Here is a 14,270-nt window from a genome sequence, read left to right as displayed (position 1 = left end):
ATACCGTTTATACCGTCCACCCCTAGTACACAGTATGCCTTTATTGGCCTGGCAATAAGACCGTGTCAACTAGGTCATATGCTAACCGGCACTGTCCGCTTCCATTCATTGTGCTAAGCTAGGCTAACGTGCAGCCAGATAGCTTTCTACTGAACACACAGAGATGGTATCCATCTTCTCGTCTCTCTCTGGAGAAGACGGTGAGCTAATTTCCCAAAATGTTGGCGTGTTCCTTTAAGTAGAATTCTGAATGGAAGACCTTTACCAGAGTACTATTTGATCTGGGTATTTCTACTCTTTTACTTAACCCTTTCACTGCCGCACTACCAAAACGGTTAACCCTTTCACCGTGACAATGCACAGAAGGTTAACCCTTTCACTGCCACACACAACAGCCGGTTAAAACCCTTTCACTGCCACACGACAGAAGGTTAACCCTTTACTATCACACAACCTTCTGTCGTGTGGCAGTGAAAGGGTTAAGTAAAGGAATTGTGTACTTCTTCCACCACTGCTGGTTATTATGACCAGACGAGACGAGACATGCCTAGAGAGTCGAGAGACAGAGAGAGAGAGAGAGAGAGAGAGAGAGAGAGACAGAGACGGAGAGACAGAGAGAGAGAGAGAGAGAGACAGAGAGAGAGAGAGAGAGAGAGAGAGAGAGAGAGAGACAGAGAGAGAGAGAAGACAGAGAGGGGGAGACAGAGAGGGATAAGAGAGAGACAGAGAGAGAGAGAGAGAGAGAGGAGAGACAGAGAGATAGGAGAGAAAGAGAGAGAGAAGACAGAGAGAGGGAGAAAGACAGAGAAAGAGAAGACAGGTAGAGAGAGAGGGAGAAAGACAGAGGGAGAGACAGAGAGGGAGAGGGATAAGAGAGAGACAGAGAGAGGAGAGACAGAGAGAGAGAAGACAGAGAGAGAGAGAGGGAGAAAGACAAAGAGAGAGAGAGGGAGAAAGACAGAGAGAGAGAGAAGACAGAGAGAGAGGGAGAAAGACAGAGAGAGCGAAGACAGGGAGAGAGAGGGAGGGAGGGAGAGGGAGAGAGACAGAGACAGAGAGAGAGACAGAGAGAGAGAGGGAGAAAGACAGAGAGGGAGAGGGATAAGAGAGAGGAGAGAAAGAGAGAAGACAGAGAGAGAGAGAGGGAGAAAGACAGAGAGAGAGGGAGAAAGACACAGAGAGAGAAGACAGGGAGAGAGAGAGGGAGAGAGGGAGAGGGATGAGAGAGAGGGAGAGGGATAAGAGAGATAGAGAGAGAGACAGAGAGACAGAGAGAGAGAGAGAGAGAGAGAGAGAGGTCGAGCTGATGTCTGACAGGGAGGGTCTGAGTGACAGGGAGGGTCTGACCTGTTTGGAGGTCAGGATGCGCTGGATGACCGGCACGGCGTAGGCGGCCGTCTTGCCTGATCCGGTGCGAGCCCGGGCCAGAATGTCCTTCCCCTCCAGAGCCAGAGGGATGGCCTTCTCCTGGATCAGCGTGGGCTGCGCCCAGCCCAGGTCTGCCAGCGCCTGGGGGACGACAACAACAACAACAGGTCAGAGGTCAGGGATGTACTGAGAAGTACTGATGTAAACGAGACCAAAGTATTTCTCTGGTCTTCATCCTCTCTTAGCAGTTGTTGTTAGTATTGTTTCAAGTTTCTTTATTAGTTGTCATCATACAAAAATACAGAATACTTTTATATAAAATGCTTCTTTCTGTTTGGCTCCAGAGATAAGTATAAAATAAGTATAGCAAGTATAAAATAGAAGTCAGGTATGTAGACAAAAGTGTTATACAATATATACAATGCAGAGTCGAAAAGGATGAGCCTTTTGAGCCGTACTGTATTGTACCCATTGATCTTCCTAGAACAATAAATCATATTGATCTTCCTAGAACAATAATAAATCATATGCATCTTCCTATAACAATAATAAATCGTATTCATCTTCCTAGAACAACAATAAATCATTCATCTTCCTAGAACCATAATAAATCATATTCATCTTCCTAGAACAATAATAAATCATATTCATCTTCCTAGAACCATAATAAATCATATTCATCTTCCTAGAACAATAATAAATCATATTCATCTTCCTAGAACAATAATAATGAATCTATGACTAAACACAACACATGGGGCCTGAGCAGGCAGACAATAAATATATCTTAGACAGCCGTCTGTCTGTTGAATAACTACCATAACTGCGCAGTTTAATTATCTGTGGGTGGCGCTATATTTAATATATCTATATTTGTATTGTAATAGTGGATCTAAACGACTGCTTACCTTTAGAAGGCGGTCGTCTAAACCCATCTCGTGAAACTGTAGCCTGTCGGTCGCCATCTTTCCCTGGGTTCCTTCCTCACACTGTACTCACACGTGTGTCGGTCGCAGGGATTCTACGTCACTGGCAACTAGGCGCATCGTCCACACCACGTGATGTGCAGAACCAAGATAATCCACCAGATGGAGCTGTTGCTTCATAACATCCAGGTATTGATTGATTGATTGATTGATTGATTGATTGATTGATTGATTGATTGAAAACTTTATTTAACAGATTGCAGAATGGGTACAATACAGTATGGCTCAATACACACAATTGTGAAAGACTTTCGTCTTGTTTACATCAGGGTCCCCCGTTTTCAATTCATCATAACATATGACATACAATTGTAGACAGTACTGTTGCATCTATTCTAGACATTTATGACATACCAGATTTACAAATACAGTAGGCTACTGTTTGTGATACAAGAAGAGTCTAAAAAAAGAGAATATATACATTTGACGAAGAAACTGTACATTGGAGGAGGTTGGTAGGTAGAGTTGTCAAAACAAAACACAACAATGCTTTTACCTTTGATATCTGCACCCTTCATGAAATGGATGGTTGTATTAAAACATTTCACTGCTAAATGTATCACAGTAAATACTCTCTGTTCACAGCAACCATTTTAAAACAAGATAAGATAAGATATTCCTTTATTGATCCCCTTGGGGAAATTCAGGCGTCATAGCAGAATGGGGGAGGGGAGGTACATGGTGATAGTAGAATACATGATACAGGTCATAGAATTATACTACAGTGGAGAAGTAAAATAAATTAAAATAGGCAGTGTAAACAATAATAATATAATTAACTCTGAGTGTGCGCATATGAGCAAGTATGCCGTGTAAATACATCAAGGTGCAGATGAGGGTATATGTATGCCCTCTCAGTTATATTTGCATTACAATAAATATATACAACAATGGACGCTATATAATCTAAATATATGCTACGATTAACCCTTTCACTGCCACACGACAATCCGCGGAGCTAATGATGCTAATGATGGAGCATCGCCGTCGGTTGTGTGTGATAGTAAAGGGCTAACCTTCTGTATTGTCACAGTGGAAGGGTTAACCTTCTGTCGTGTGGCAGTGAAAGGGTTAAGTAAGTATACAAGTTTCAAGTTTCTTTAATAGTTGTCATACAGAAGTACAGAATACTTTCATACAAAATGCTTCTTACTGTTACGCTCCAGAGACTGTGCTAGACAAGATAGTATCAAATAACATAGTATAGCATGTAATTTAGAAGAAGAAAAATTACATAGACATATGTACAATGTTCTGAGTTACCATATAATATACAATACTATGCAGTGTACTAATGTACAGTACTATATAGTGCAAAGCAGAAATGGGATGAGGTACAATTTAGGTACAATTTACAGTAAGGTGTACGAGTTGTAGTGCAATCCTTCATCAATAAATATAAAGTGTGGGGAGTGGGTGCTACAGTGTGTTTGTTTAAAGTGGGTGTGTGCTATAAAGTGTGTGGAGTGGGTGCTACAGTGTGTCTGTTTAAAGTGAGTGTGTGCGTGTGGATGTGTGTGCTATGTGCGTTTGGTGGTTGTTGTTGTGTAGTGTTCATTGTTCGTTTAGCAGCCTGATGGCCTGGGGATAGAAGCTTCTTCTGAGTCTTTCTGTGCTCGCCTTGAGACTCCGGTATCGCTTGCCTGACCGCAGCAGTTCAAAGAGGCAGTTGTTCGGGTGACTGGAGTCTTTAATGATTCTCTTAGCCTTGCCCTTGCAACGCTTGTTGTAAATGTTCTGGAGGGTGGGGAGCCCCCCTCCAATTGTGCGTTCGGCTGAACGTGTCACTCTTTGTAGTCTGCTTCGGTCTTGTGCAGTGCTATTCCCAAACCAGGAGGTGATGTTGCCGGTCAGGATGCTCTCTATTGTACATGAGTAGAAGTTCTTAAGGATCTTCTGGCTGACTTGGAACTTCCTTAGGCGCCTGAGGAAGTAGAGGCGTTGTCGTGCCTTCTTCACAACAGTATAGTACAGTATACACAGGTGCAGTATGCATGAGGTACGTATGGCGTGATATACTTCATACGCTGTCCGTTTAGGTGGGAGTCAGACTCACTCAGTGTTGGACGTTCCCAGTTGGATGTCTGGCAGCGGTCTCTGTTGTGGAGCCCGAGGAGTGAACCGCTCGGCACAGTGACACCAGGGCCTGCCCTGCCCACACAGCTACAAGGGTCATAGGTCATGCTCAGATGTGACTGTGTACCTTGAGATGACCACACAATGTCTGCTGAAGAGGGCCTCTCGATCAATATATCGATTGACAGAGATGACCATAATGCAGAATAAACCTGTTCTGGAGGAGGACAACACCATATCATTTCCCCCCCTATTGCATGAATGGATGAATGAAGTTTATTTTTCGGTCTTGTTTTACAGACAAATCAATGGTGTTATACAATGTGCAGTAACAAATAAAATACACAAAAATGACAGAAAAAGGTATAGTACACTAAGAAAACAAGAAACAAGAACAAGGTGCAATATAAAAGAGACAAGAAAATAGATAAAAAGTCCAGAGTAACAGCAACCGTAGTGTACAGGTGGCACTGGCAGGCTAACTCTGGTCAAAGGCCAGGGGGAAAGAGGTGCGTTTTAAGCAACGATTTAAAAGCCTCTGGGCAGATCTCATGTGGCAAGGGTTAAACATAATAGTGGCATGACATCCCAATATGAAAGCTTTGGGATGACATTCTGAATGGTTACAAGATCACACAGATGTGGGTATATAATATATAGTAGTCAGGTCATCTTTTTGTTGCACCTGGGTAGTTTGTGAAACTCCTTTCAGTAATTAACTTGCTGCTTTCATCGTGTAACATGTAACATGCATGATGTCGTTGTAACATCATCAACCGTTGTTAAATCAACATTATAACAAGAGTGAAATGAACACAATGAAAATGGGGGACCCTGATGTAAACAAGACGAAAGTCTTTCTCTGGTCTGCATCCCCTTAACCTTAACAATTGTGTGTATTGAGCCGTACCCATTCTGCAATCTGTTAATAAAGTTTTCAATCAATCAATCAAAACACACATGTCCAAATAAGAGTTACACATTATTTGGACTACAGTTCCCATAAGCCTTCACGCGCCTAAGAGGCGTGGCCACCATGACTTCAAAACGTAAACACTGCGAGCACAATGAACCGCAATCAGTGGTTTGTTGTTTATGGTCGGACTTTAGGGTCCAGCGTGGACGATTATTTGACACTTTACAGATAATGACGTGAAGCGTTTGTCGCTCACATCTGATCTTCTTTTAGACTCTAGAGTCTATCACGAAGACAGCTCTCTGGACAAAAAAATACATTTAAATTGTTCCATTATTATTATTAATATTATCCTTGTTGTCAGCAACAACGATGGCCACCAATAAATCCAAGGTAGCTGTTGGATTCATAGTCGCAGGGAGCCTGGCAGTCTTTTTTGGAGTACTTATGGCATTTGTTGGACCAGTAATTATTGACGACCAAGTAGTAAAGGTAAGTGATCTCTCGACTATTAACTTGATTATATAGCCTCTATACAGTCTTCATTTAGATTATGAATGAAGACGTAGGCAAATGATCATATTCATATTGTAACCCACATTTCTTATGATGAGGAGGACTGTTAACAAATTAAACTACATTTACATTTGGTCATATATTGAATTGCATGCAAGTGAAACAACATGTCCATAAACACACTTATTACGCAGCTATACTGTGTGGTCAGGCAGATGTGATGTTGATTGATTGATTGAAAACGTTATTAACAGATTGCAGAATGTGTACAGTACACACTTTCAGAGCCCAAGCTTAATCTTGATTTACCAGTTGAATGCCCACCATCCACTTCAATGTTAGCGTTAATATCGCCTAATCTATGTTTTAAATTATGGCTATGTGTCTAATCTGCCCGTCGCTTATCAATGACTCGTTTTCCAGTCACATTATTTTACGGCTGTGGGTAGGGCGTTCCACATTGATGTGGCATAATTGCGAAACGTGTTTAGTCCCTTGTTTGAGCCGAATCTGGGTTTCACATGATTTGTGGAGCTCCCTCTGGTGTTGTGGTCGTGGTATTCACTGACCTTTGGGAAGTATTTTGACATGTACATGGGTACCTTGGTCGTGTAGTGTATCTTGTAGACCAGGCCCATTGCAAGTTGCTGTACTCTGTCGTCTACTCTAAGCCACCCTAGGTTGTCAAAGTGGGCAGGGGTGAGGTGGGTTCTAGGAGTCAGGTCAAGCAGTAGTCTGACTAGTTTGCATAAATTAGGAACAGTAGCGGTCCTAGTATGCTTCCTTGTGGAACACCACAGCTCACTGTGAGGGGGGGGGGGATAGGGTACCGTTTACCTCCACCATCTGTTCTCTCCCCTCCGGGTAGGATTGTATCCAGCTCACTGATAGACTATCAAAACCAACTCTATGTAACTGTAATGTAATGTGTTTGTGTCTCTGTTCTGCCAGAATCTTGTCATCGACCCGGCCAATGACATCTCCTACAACATGTGGAAGGACGTCCCCGTGCCGTTCTTCATGTCTGTGTATTTCTTTAACATCCTCAACGCCCAAGAGGTCCTGACGGGAGAGAAACCCATGGTGGCGCAGAGAGGACCCTATGTGTACAGGTACTCAGAGATTATACTGATCAACAGGTACTCAGAGATTATACTGAACGACAGGTACTCAGAGATTATACTGAACAGCAGGTACTCAGAGATTATACTGAACGACAGGTACTCAGAGATTATACTGAACAACAGGTACTCAGAGATTATACTGAACAGCAGGTACTCAGAGATTATACTGAACAGCAGGTACTCAGAGATTATACTGAACAGCAGGTACTCGGAGATTATACTGAACAGCAGGTACTCAGAGATTATACTGAACAGCAGGTACTCAGAGATTATACTGAACAACAGGTACTCAGAGATTATACTGAACAGCAGGTACTCAGAGATTATACTGAACAGCAGGTACTTAGAGACCCCACACTTAACACTTTCAGTGCCTTTGATTAACGTTGATTTACCCCGTTGAATGCCCACCATCCACTTCAATGTTAACGTTAAAAAAACGCCTAATCTATGTTTTAAATTATGGCTATGTGTCTAATCTGCCCGTCGCTTATCAATGACTCGTTTGCAGTCAACATTGTCGAAGCGGATTGTTTTTTTATCGGTTCATTTTCGTTTGATAGCATTTCGAAAAGCCCTCGTTTTCAAGGAAAATATAAAGATTCCGTGATAAAAAACATTTACTGGAATATTCTAGAATACACAAAAACGGCCTATTTATGAATCGTTTTCAAATAAACGCTAGATTATCGATAGTATATGTGTACGTATGCACGCTATAGATGTGAGCTGAAAAATCGATTCTCTTATTTCCTCATCAGCGATCACAGCCAAACAGCCACATCACACATAGGGGACACGCTGTTATCTCAGCGAATACAGCTCTGATTAGGCCTGCCACGATAACACATTTTGCTGGGCGATTAATTGCCCCCGAAAATATTGCGATAAGCGATATTATTGCGACCGGTTAGAGAATTTTTTTTTGAGAAATTTATTTCCCAAAACTTTTATTTTGAAGCCCACCGCTCCGTCTTTTCCGGTGTTTAGACTTTTATTTTGAAGCCCACCGACCGGACCGGAAGTATTGTTGTTATTATCCTAGCGGCACCTATGAGCGGCCAACTTGTCTCGAGCTAATGATAAAACAAATATTGAGATTGTTGGTGAACAACTAACTTTAGGTTAGTTTTAACGTTAGCTACTAACGTTAGATGCAGCTACTACAGGCAATCAACGATGAGGAGGAAGCGTCAAAGCAGTATATAATAGAATAGCTGTGGTGCGTAGGCACTGCAGCACGACTCGAAACTACGTTATAATAAATGAATTCATGTTTAACTTGTCCCCGTGTCCAGTCCTTTGACTAGCCCCACCCGTTCATTGTAAACAATGATGCATGTAATTGTATTAACGTTATTCTGTGTTGTACTTGTAGCTATGCTATACGTTGTATTTCGTTTGTTAGCTATTTAGCTAATGTTGTTAGCATTGAATGAGAATCAACACTCGATCTTTCATCTTTATTTAGCAGTCCAGTTTCTCCGGGCAGTAGCGAGTAACTACTTGGGTCTAAAAATAGCTAACGTTACACTATAAATAACGCTACTTGGTTAAAAGGAGCAACACCATTGAGAAATGTAGTTAAGCTATATGTGGCGTTGCTACTGCCCCACGGAGCTCCCGTGCTGTGCTCTGTAGTAAAGCCAGCGGCCCGCCTCCCAACACGGACAGTGACTGACAAGGGGCACTGGTTCCGCCTCATTAAAACAAACGCGCAAATAGCAATTAATCGCGCCCGTCAAAATCATTGCATTAATTTTAATTATCGTGGCAATTAATCGATTTATTGCTTATCGCGGCAGGCCTAGCTCTGATTATCCTAAGACTGGTAACATAGACTCCTTACCTTAGATCAGATGTTCTCCAAAAAGATTATTCCAATTCCTGATCGCCATTCCAAATATCGATCACGCTTATTGATTGATTATTGGCTGCTGTAAATATATATTCCAGGCTGATTTCCGTCCCGCGAGCAGATCCCTCTTGAGCAGACTGCTTGCCAGCACAAGGAGCCAGTTGGCTCCACCTCTACAGATCTACAGATCCCAGGTCAGTCTAAGCGACTGACCTGCAGTTACACAGGGATAGACGATAGGGGGCGCTTTTTTTCCACTCTGAGCTCCTGTAGGGGCTGCTGTACCAACGGGAGATTCGGTTGATGAAATATGATTTCAGATCGCTAATAAAACAATAAAACGATATTTGTCATCCGTGGCACTCAGTGGGGGGGCTAATAAAAACGAGATATGACGTCCCTGGCACTCAAAGTGTTAATGTATCCCGTAATTTCAAACGTGGAATTAAGGAATATCAAAATAAAAGCACACGTTGTTGAACTTGATCATGCATATTTATTAGAAAATGTTATTACAGCACTATGTTATCAATACACATTTATAAAACGAGGCATATTTAGCCAGAATATGTTGCCAGAACATAAAATATATATATATTATTATTATTTATTTTTTTACTTGCCAATGCCCCACTGTCACCTATCCGCGACCCCAATCGCGACCCGTAGTTTGAGAACCACTGGTCTAGACTGAAGTTTCCCAAAGCAGGATGTACAAACGTCTGGCTGACCTCAGACTAGTGGTGTAGCCTATAGTAAGAACATAGGGGTTAACCCTTTCACTGCCGCACTACCAAACGGTTAACCCTTTCACTGCGACAACACAGAAGGTTAACACTTTCACTGCCGCACGACAAATGGTTAACCCTTTCACTACCACACTACAGAAGGTTAACCCTTTCACTACCACACTACAGTTACCTGTCTGTCTGTAGTGGGATAGTAAAGGGTTAACCTTCTGTAGTGTGGTAGTGAAAGGGTTAATATGCTCACAAAATCCATGACTTTATTTATGAATAATCTGTTCAAAACTAAGGGTTAAAAGCATGGGGGTGGTAAGAGGGGCACTCTCTGACTTCACCTTATCATCATCATCATCATCATCATCATCATCAACATCATCATCATCATCATCATCATCATCATCATCATCATCATCATCATCATCATTATCATCATCAACTCCTCTCTGTCATCTAAAGAAGCCTGGTCTGGACCCTGAGGTGCTGGATAACTACCGGCCGATCTCCAACCTTCCTTTCCTAAGTAAAACCTTGGAAAGGGCAGTCGCCGCCCAGCTTCATCAACATCTGTCCAACCATGAGCTCTACGAACCCCTTCAGTCAGCCTACCGAGCACATCACAGCACAGAGACCGCCCTCATCAAGATCACTAATGACCTCCTCCTTGCTGCAGACTCCGGACACATCAGCCTCCTCATCCTTCTCGACCTCTCCGCGGCGTTCGATACAATATCCCACTCAGTCCTCCTCAAATGCCTCTCAGACAACCTTGGCATCACCGGTACAGCTCTGTCTTGGTTTCATTCATATCTCACTAATAGATCTCAGTTTGTCAGCGTCAGCGGCTCATCCTCCCCCCCGGCCCCAGTCAACCACGGTGTCCCCCAAGGCTCCGTGCTGGGTCCCCTACTATTCACCATTTACATGCTCCCCCTCGGTCAGATTATACGTCACTACGGACTCAACTTTCATTGTTATGCTGATGATACTATATCAGCACCTCACCATCCTCCCAGCTCCCCCCACAGTCTGTAGTCAACTGCCTCCACGCCATAAAAACCTGGATGTCAACCAAATTACTGAAACTGAACAGCAAAAAGACGGAGCTCATGGTTGTGGCCCCCAAGGCACTGCTCGGGAAGGTTGGAGATCTCCTCCTCCACGTTGACGGCTGTTCCATCTCCCCGTCTCTCGAAGTCCGTAACCTGGGCGTCACCCTTGACTCCACACTTTCATTTCACTCCCACTCTCAAATCTGTTACCAAGTCTGCCTTCTACCACCTCAAAAACATCTCCCGTCTCCGACCCTCACTCTCAGACTCTGTGGCTGAGACCCTGATCCACTCATTTGTCACCTCCCGGTTGGACTATTGTAATGGAGTCCTGTTCGGGGTACCCAGCAAAGCCCTGGACAGGCTCCAGTATGTCCAGAACTCAGCTGCCAGGGTTCTCACTCACACCAAGCCCTGGCAGCACATCACCCCCACCCTCATCCACCTCCACTGGCTTCCAGTCAGGTTCCGCATCACCTTCAAACTCCTGCTCCTCACCTACAAATCCCTCCATGCCCTCGCCCCCCGGTACCTGTCTGATCTCCTCCACCAGTACACTCCATCCCGGAACCTACGATCCTCTGATCTAGGTCTCCTCTCCATCCCTCGCACCAGGTTACGGACTTTTGGGGACAGAGCCTTCAGCGTGGCGTCCCCTACCCTCTGGAACTCTCTCCCCCCCGAAATTCGCAACGCCCCAACCCTGGACACCTTCAAATCCGCTCTAAAAACACACCTCTTCACCAAGGCTTTTCCCATCAGTTAGTTTAGATATTAGGTCCATTATCCGTTATCCCTTACCTTCCCTCATCCCCTTTTTCCCCCCTATTTCCCTAGCCCTATTTTTTGTCCTGATTGTGAAGCGACTTTGGGTTCTATGAAAGGCGCTATATAAATTTGATCTATTATTATTATTATTATTATTATTATTATTATTATTATTATTATTATTATTATTATTATTATTATTATTATTATTATTATTATTATTATTATTATTATTATTATTATTATTATTATCACATCTTGCCAGTCTTCCTCTTCAGAATGATGTCTGGTTCTGGCTCCAGGGGTCTGGGTTTCCTCAGGATCAGAACCTTGGACTTGTGTCTTTATTCATAATATATTATCAATTCAATTAATTTAAATGTTTTTGTCCAGAGTGGTACATGCAGTCATGTAGCTAGCCTAAAATAGTACAATTGAATCTGTCTAGATTGCGTTTTAGGGTGAGTACAGTTGGTCTTGGTCTCGCAATAGTCCTATAGTCTAGAGCAGGGGTTCTCAACCGTTCTGCTGCCAAGGCACCCCTGTGTTCAATACAATATTCCAGGGCACCCCTACATACCATAAAGAATTTTCCGGTCCTGTCTTTTTTGCTACAATGATGACAAAAGTGCTTGCTTTCAAAATAATAAGAAACCGGGAAACACATTTGTGTGTATATATGCAGGCTATATAATGCATTATTAACAGGTGTTTCAGGTCTAAATGGCTTAGTACTGTTGACATTACACTGCTTGTAGTAGTAAATCAAATAGCATATTTCTTTAAATAGAATTACAGAAAATGATCACTAAAGTGCTATCTGTTGCAGCTGCACACTTTTCCATAAAAATAGCATATTTGGATAAGTGTGACCATTTCTCAAAAACTGAAAGTCATGTATTTTTTTTTAAATACAAAAAAGGATCACTAAAGTGCTATCTGTTGCAGCTGCACTGTTCTCCATAAAAATAGCATATTTGGATAAGTTTGACCATTTCTCAAAAACAGAAAATCATGTATTTTTTTTAAATACAGAAAAGGATCACCAAGTTACCATTTCTTAAAAAATATAAATAAATACAGAAAATATGGATATCTCTATAAGGTTAAAGGTCATGTCTGTGTAATGTGCTTACAGGGGCACACAATCTCACTCATATCTCGACCTCACGCTGCGTGGTGTCACTGAAACAGCGGAGGAGCTGACACAGAGATATGGATATCTCTATAAGGTTAAAGGTCATGTCTGTGTTTACAGAATGAAGTCCTAACTGTCTTAGTCAGAGTTGTGAAAGATCACATTATGTCAATCCTACATCGTCTATGGTACTATTCTACTTGATCGCCATTCTGGAAGAAAATCCTACATCGTCTGATTGATTGATTGATTGATTGATTGGGGTTTGGACAGGGGATGGGTGGGGTGGGGAGGTGGTGTTTGGACATTTACGGGGGCCAGTTTCGAATTGCAGTCTCCCGTAGGTGCTCCTTGAGAGCGGTTTTGAAAGTGGGTAGTGATTCACATTCCTTACGGCTGTGGGTAGGGCGTTCCACATTGATGTGGCATAATTGCGAAACGTGTTTAGTCCCTTGTTTGAGCCGAATCTGGGTTGAACATGATTTGTGGAGCTCCCTCTGGTGTTGTGATCGTGGTATTCACTGACCTTTGGGAAGTATTTCGACATGTACATGGGTACCTTGGTCGTGTAGTGTATCTTGTAGACCAGGCCCATTGCAAGTTGCTGTACTCTGTCGTCTACTCTAAGCCATCCTAGGTTGTCAAAGTGGGCAGGGGTGAGGTGGGTTCTAGGAGTCAGGTCAAGCAGTAGTCTGACTAGTTTGTTTTGAGATGTTTGTAATCTTGTTTTTAGTGCCTTTGAGGTGCTTTGGTACCATGAGGTGCAAGCATAGTCGTAGTCTACTCTACTCTATGGTACTATTCTACTTTATCTCCATGTTGGGACATCCGGACTGCTGTGTCCGAACCAATCAGACGAGGCTCGCCAATACAACTGGTTTGTGGCTGATGGCCGACAGTGACGGTCCATGCTGCTTCATATCATGTAAAGAAATATGCAGTAACAGTTGACCCTTTCACTGCCGCACTGCCAAACGGTTGACCCTTTCACTGTGACAATACACACAGACGGTTAACCCTTTCGCTGCCACAGGACAGCAGGTTAACCCTTTCACTGCCACACGACAGCAGGTTAACCCTTTCACTGCCACACTACAGAAGGTTAACCCTTTACTATCACACTACAGAAGGTTAACCCTTTCACTACCACACTACAGAAGGTTATGTGATAGTAAAGGGTTAACCTTCTGTCGTGTGGCAGTGAAAGGGACTACAGTGTCTTCCGTGTTCATCGTTCTGTGAGGCAGAGACTCCTGCGCACACCGTGTTTTATTGTGTAAATGTTATTGTAAATAGTTTGAGCAAGTGTGCTGTAGAGAGACTATGTCTGGTTTGTTTATATTTCATTATTCATATGTCACAATAATTCAGCGCGCACATAAATGTCTAATCTTAAAACAGTAACTGCCTTGGACATGTTTTGTTTGTCGGGAGTTAATTGACGCAGGTGATGGTGATTAGTTGATCAGCCAAGTCTTGATTTAACACCAGGTGTGTTCATGAGGTTCTTTGTGATTTACAAGATCCAGTAATAAAACGGCAATATATTATTACTTATTAGCAATTATTTCTCATATATCAACACATAGCAATGTCTCTTCCTTTCGTGTACAAAACAGTAATTGCTATGTTACAGGCGCGCTATTTCTTTTCCTAGCCGCATTTCTGGCAGACGCTCTCTGATTGGCCACTGACTGACACTCTCTGATTGGCCACTGACACGTT

At 42.8% G+C, this 14,270-nt stretch overlaps 2 protein-coding genes across 2 annotated transcripts in view; one reads left to right on the top strand and one right to left on the bottom strand.

Annotated features, from left to right (window-relative positions):
* The window catches only part of ddx56 (DEAD (Asp-Glu-Ala-Asp) box helicase 56), a 33,008-nt gene extending 30,624 nt beyond the window's left edge, over positions 1-2,384 (bottom strand). Inside the window, exons 1-2 of the mRNA XM_084324080.1 lie at positions 2,277-2,384; positions 1,348-1,509 (exon numbers count right to left, since the gene is read on the bottom strand). Of these exons, the coding sequence (XP_084180206.1) occupies positions 1,348-1,509; positions 2,277-2,333 (219 nt within the window). The 5' untranslated portion in view covers positions 2,334-2,384. The remainder of the gene's footprint in view (positions 1-1,347; positions 1,510-2,276) is intronic.
* Positions 2,385-5,534: 3,150 nt separating this feature from the next.
* Positions 5,535-14,270, top strand: part of scarb1 (scavenger receptor class B, member 1) — a 49,306-nt gene continuing 40,570 nt past the window's right edge. The window contains exons 1-2 of the mRNA XM_084324079.1: positions 5,535-5,838; positions 6,814-6,974. Of these exons, the coding sequence (XP_084180205.1) occupies positions 5,719-5,838; positions 6,814-6,974 (281 nt within the window). The 5' untranslated portion in view covers positions 5,535-5,718. The remainder of the gene's footprint in view (positions 5,839-6,813; positions 6,975-14,270) is intronic.

The sequence above is a fragment of the Notolepis coatsorum genome (genome assembly GCF_963971535.1).
Source record: "Notolepis coatsorum genome assembly, chromosome: 11".
Lineage (NCBI taxonomy): Eukaryota > Metazoa > Chordata > Actinopteri > Aulopiformes > Paralepididae > Notolepis > Notolepis coatsorum.
Note: the sequence above shows the minus strand (reverse complement) of the source record. Positions and strands in the feature narration are given on the sequence as shown.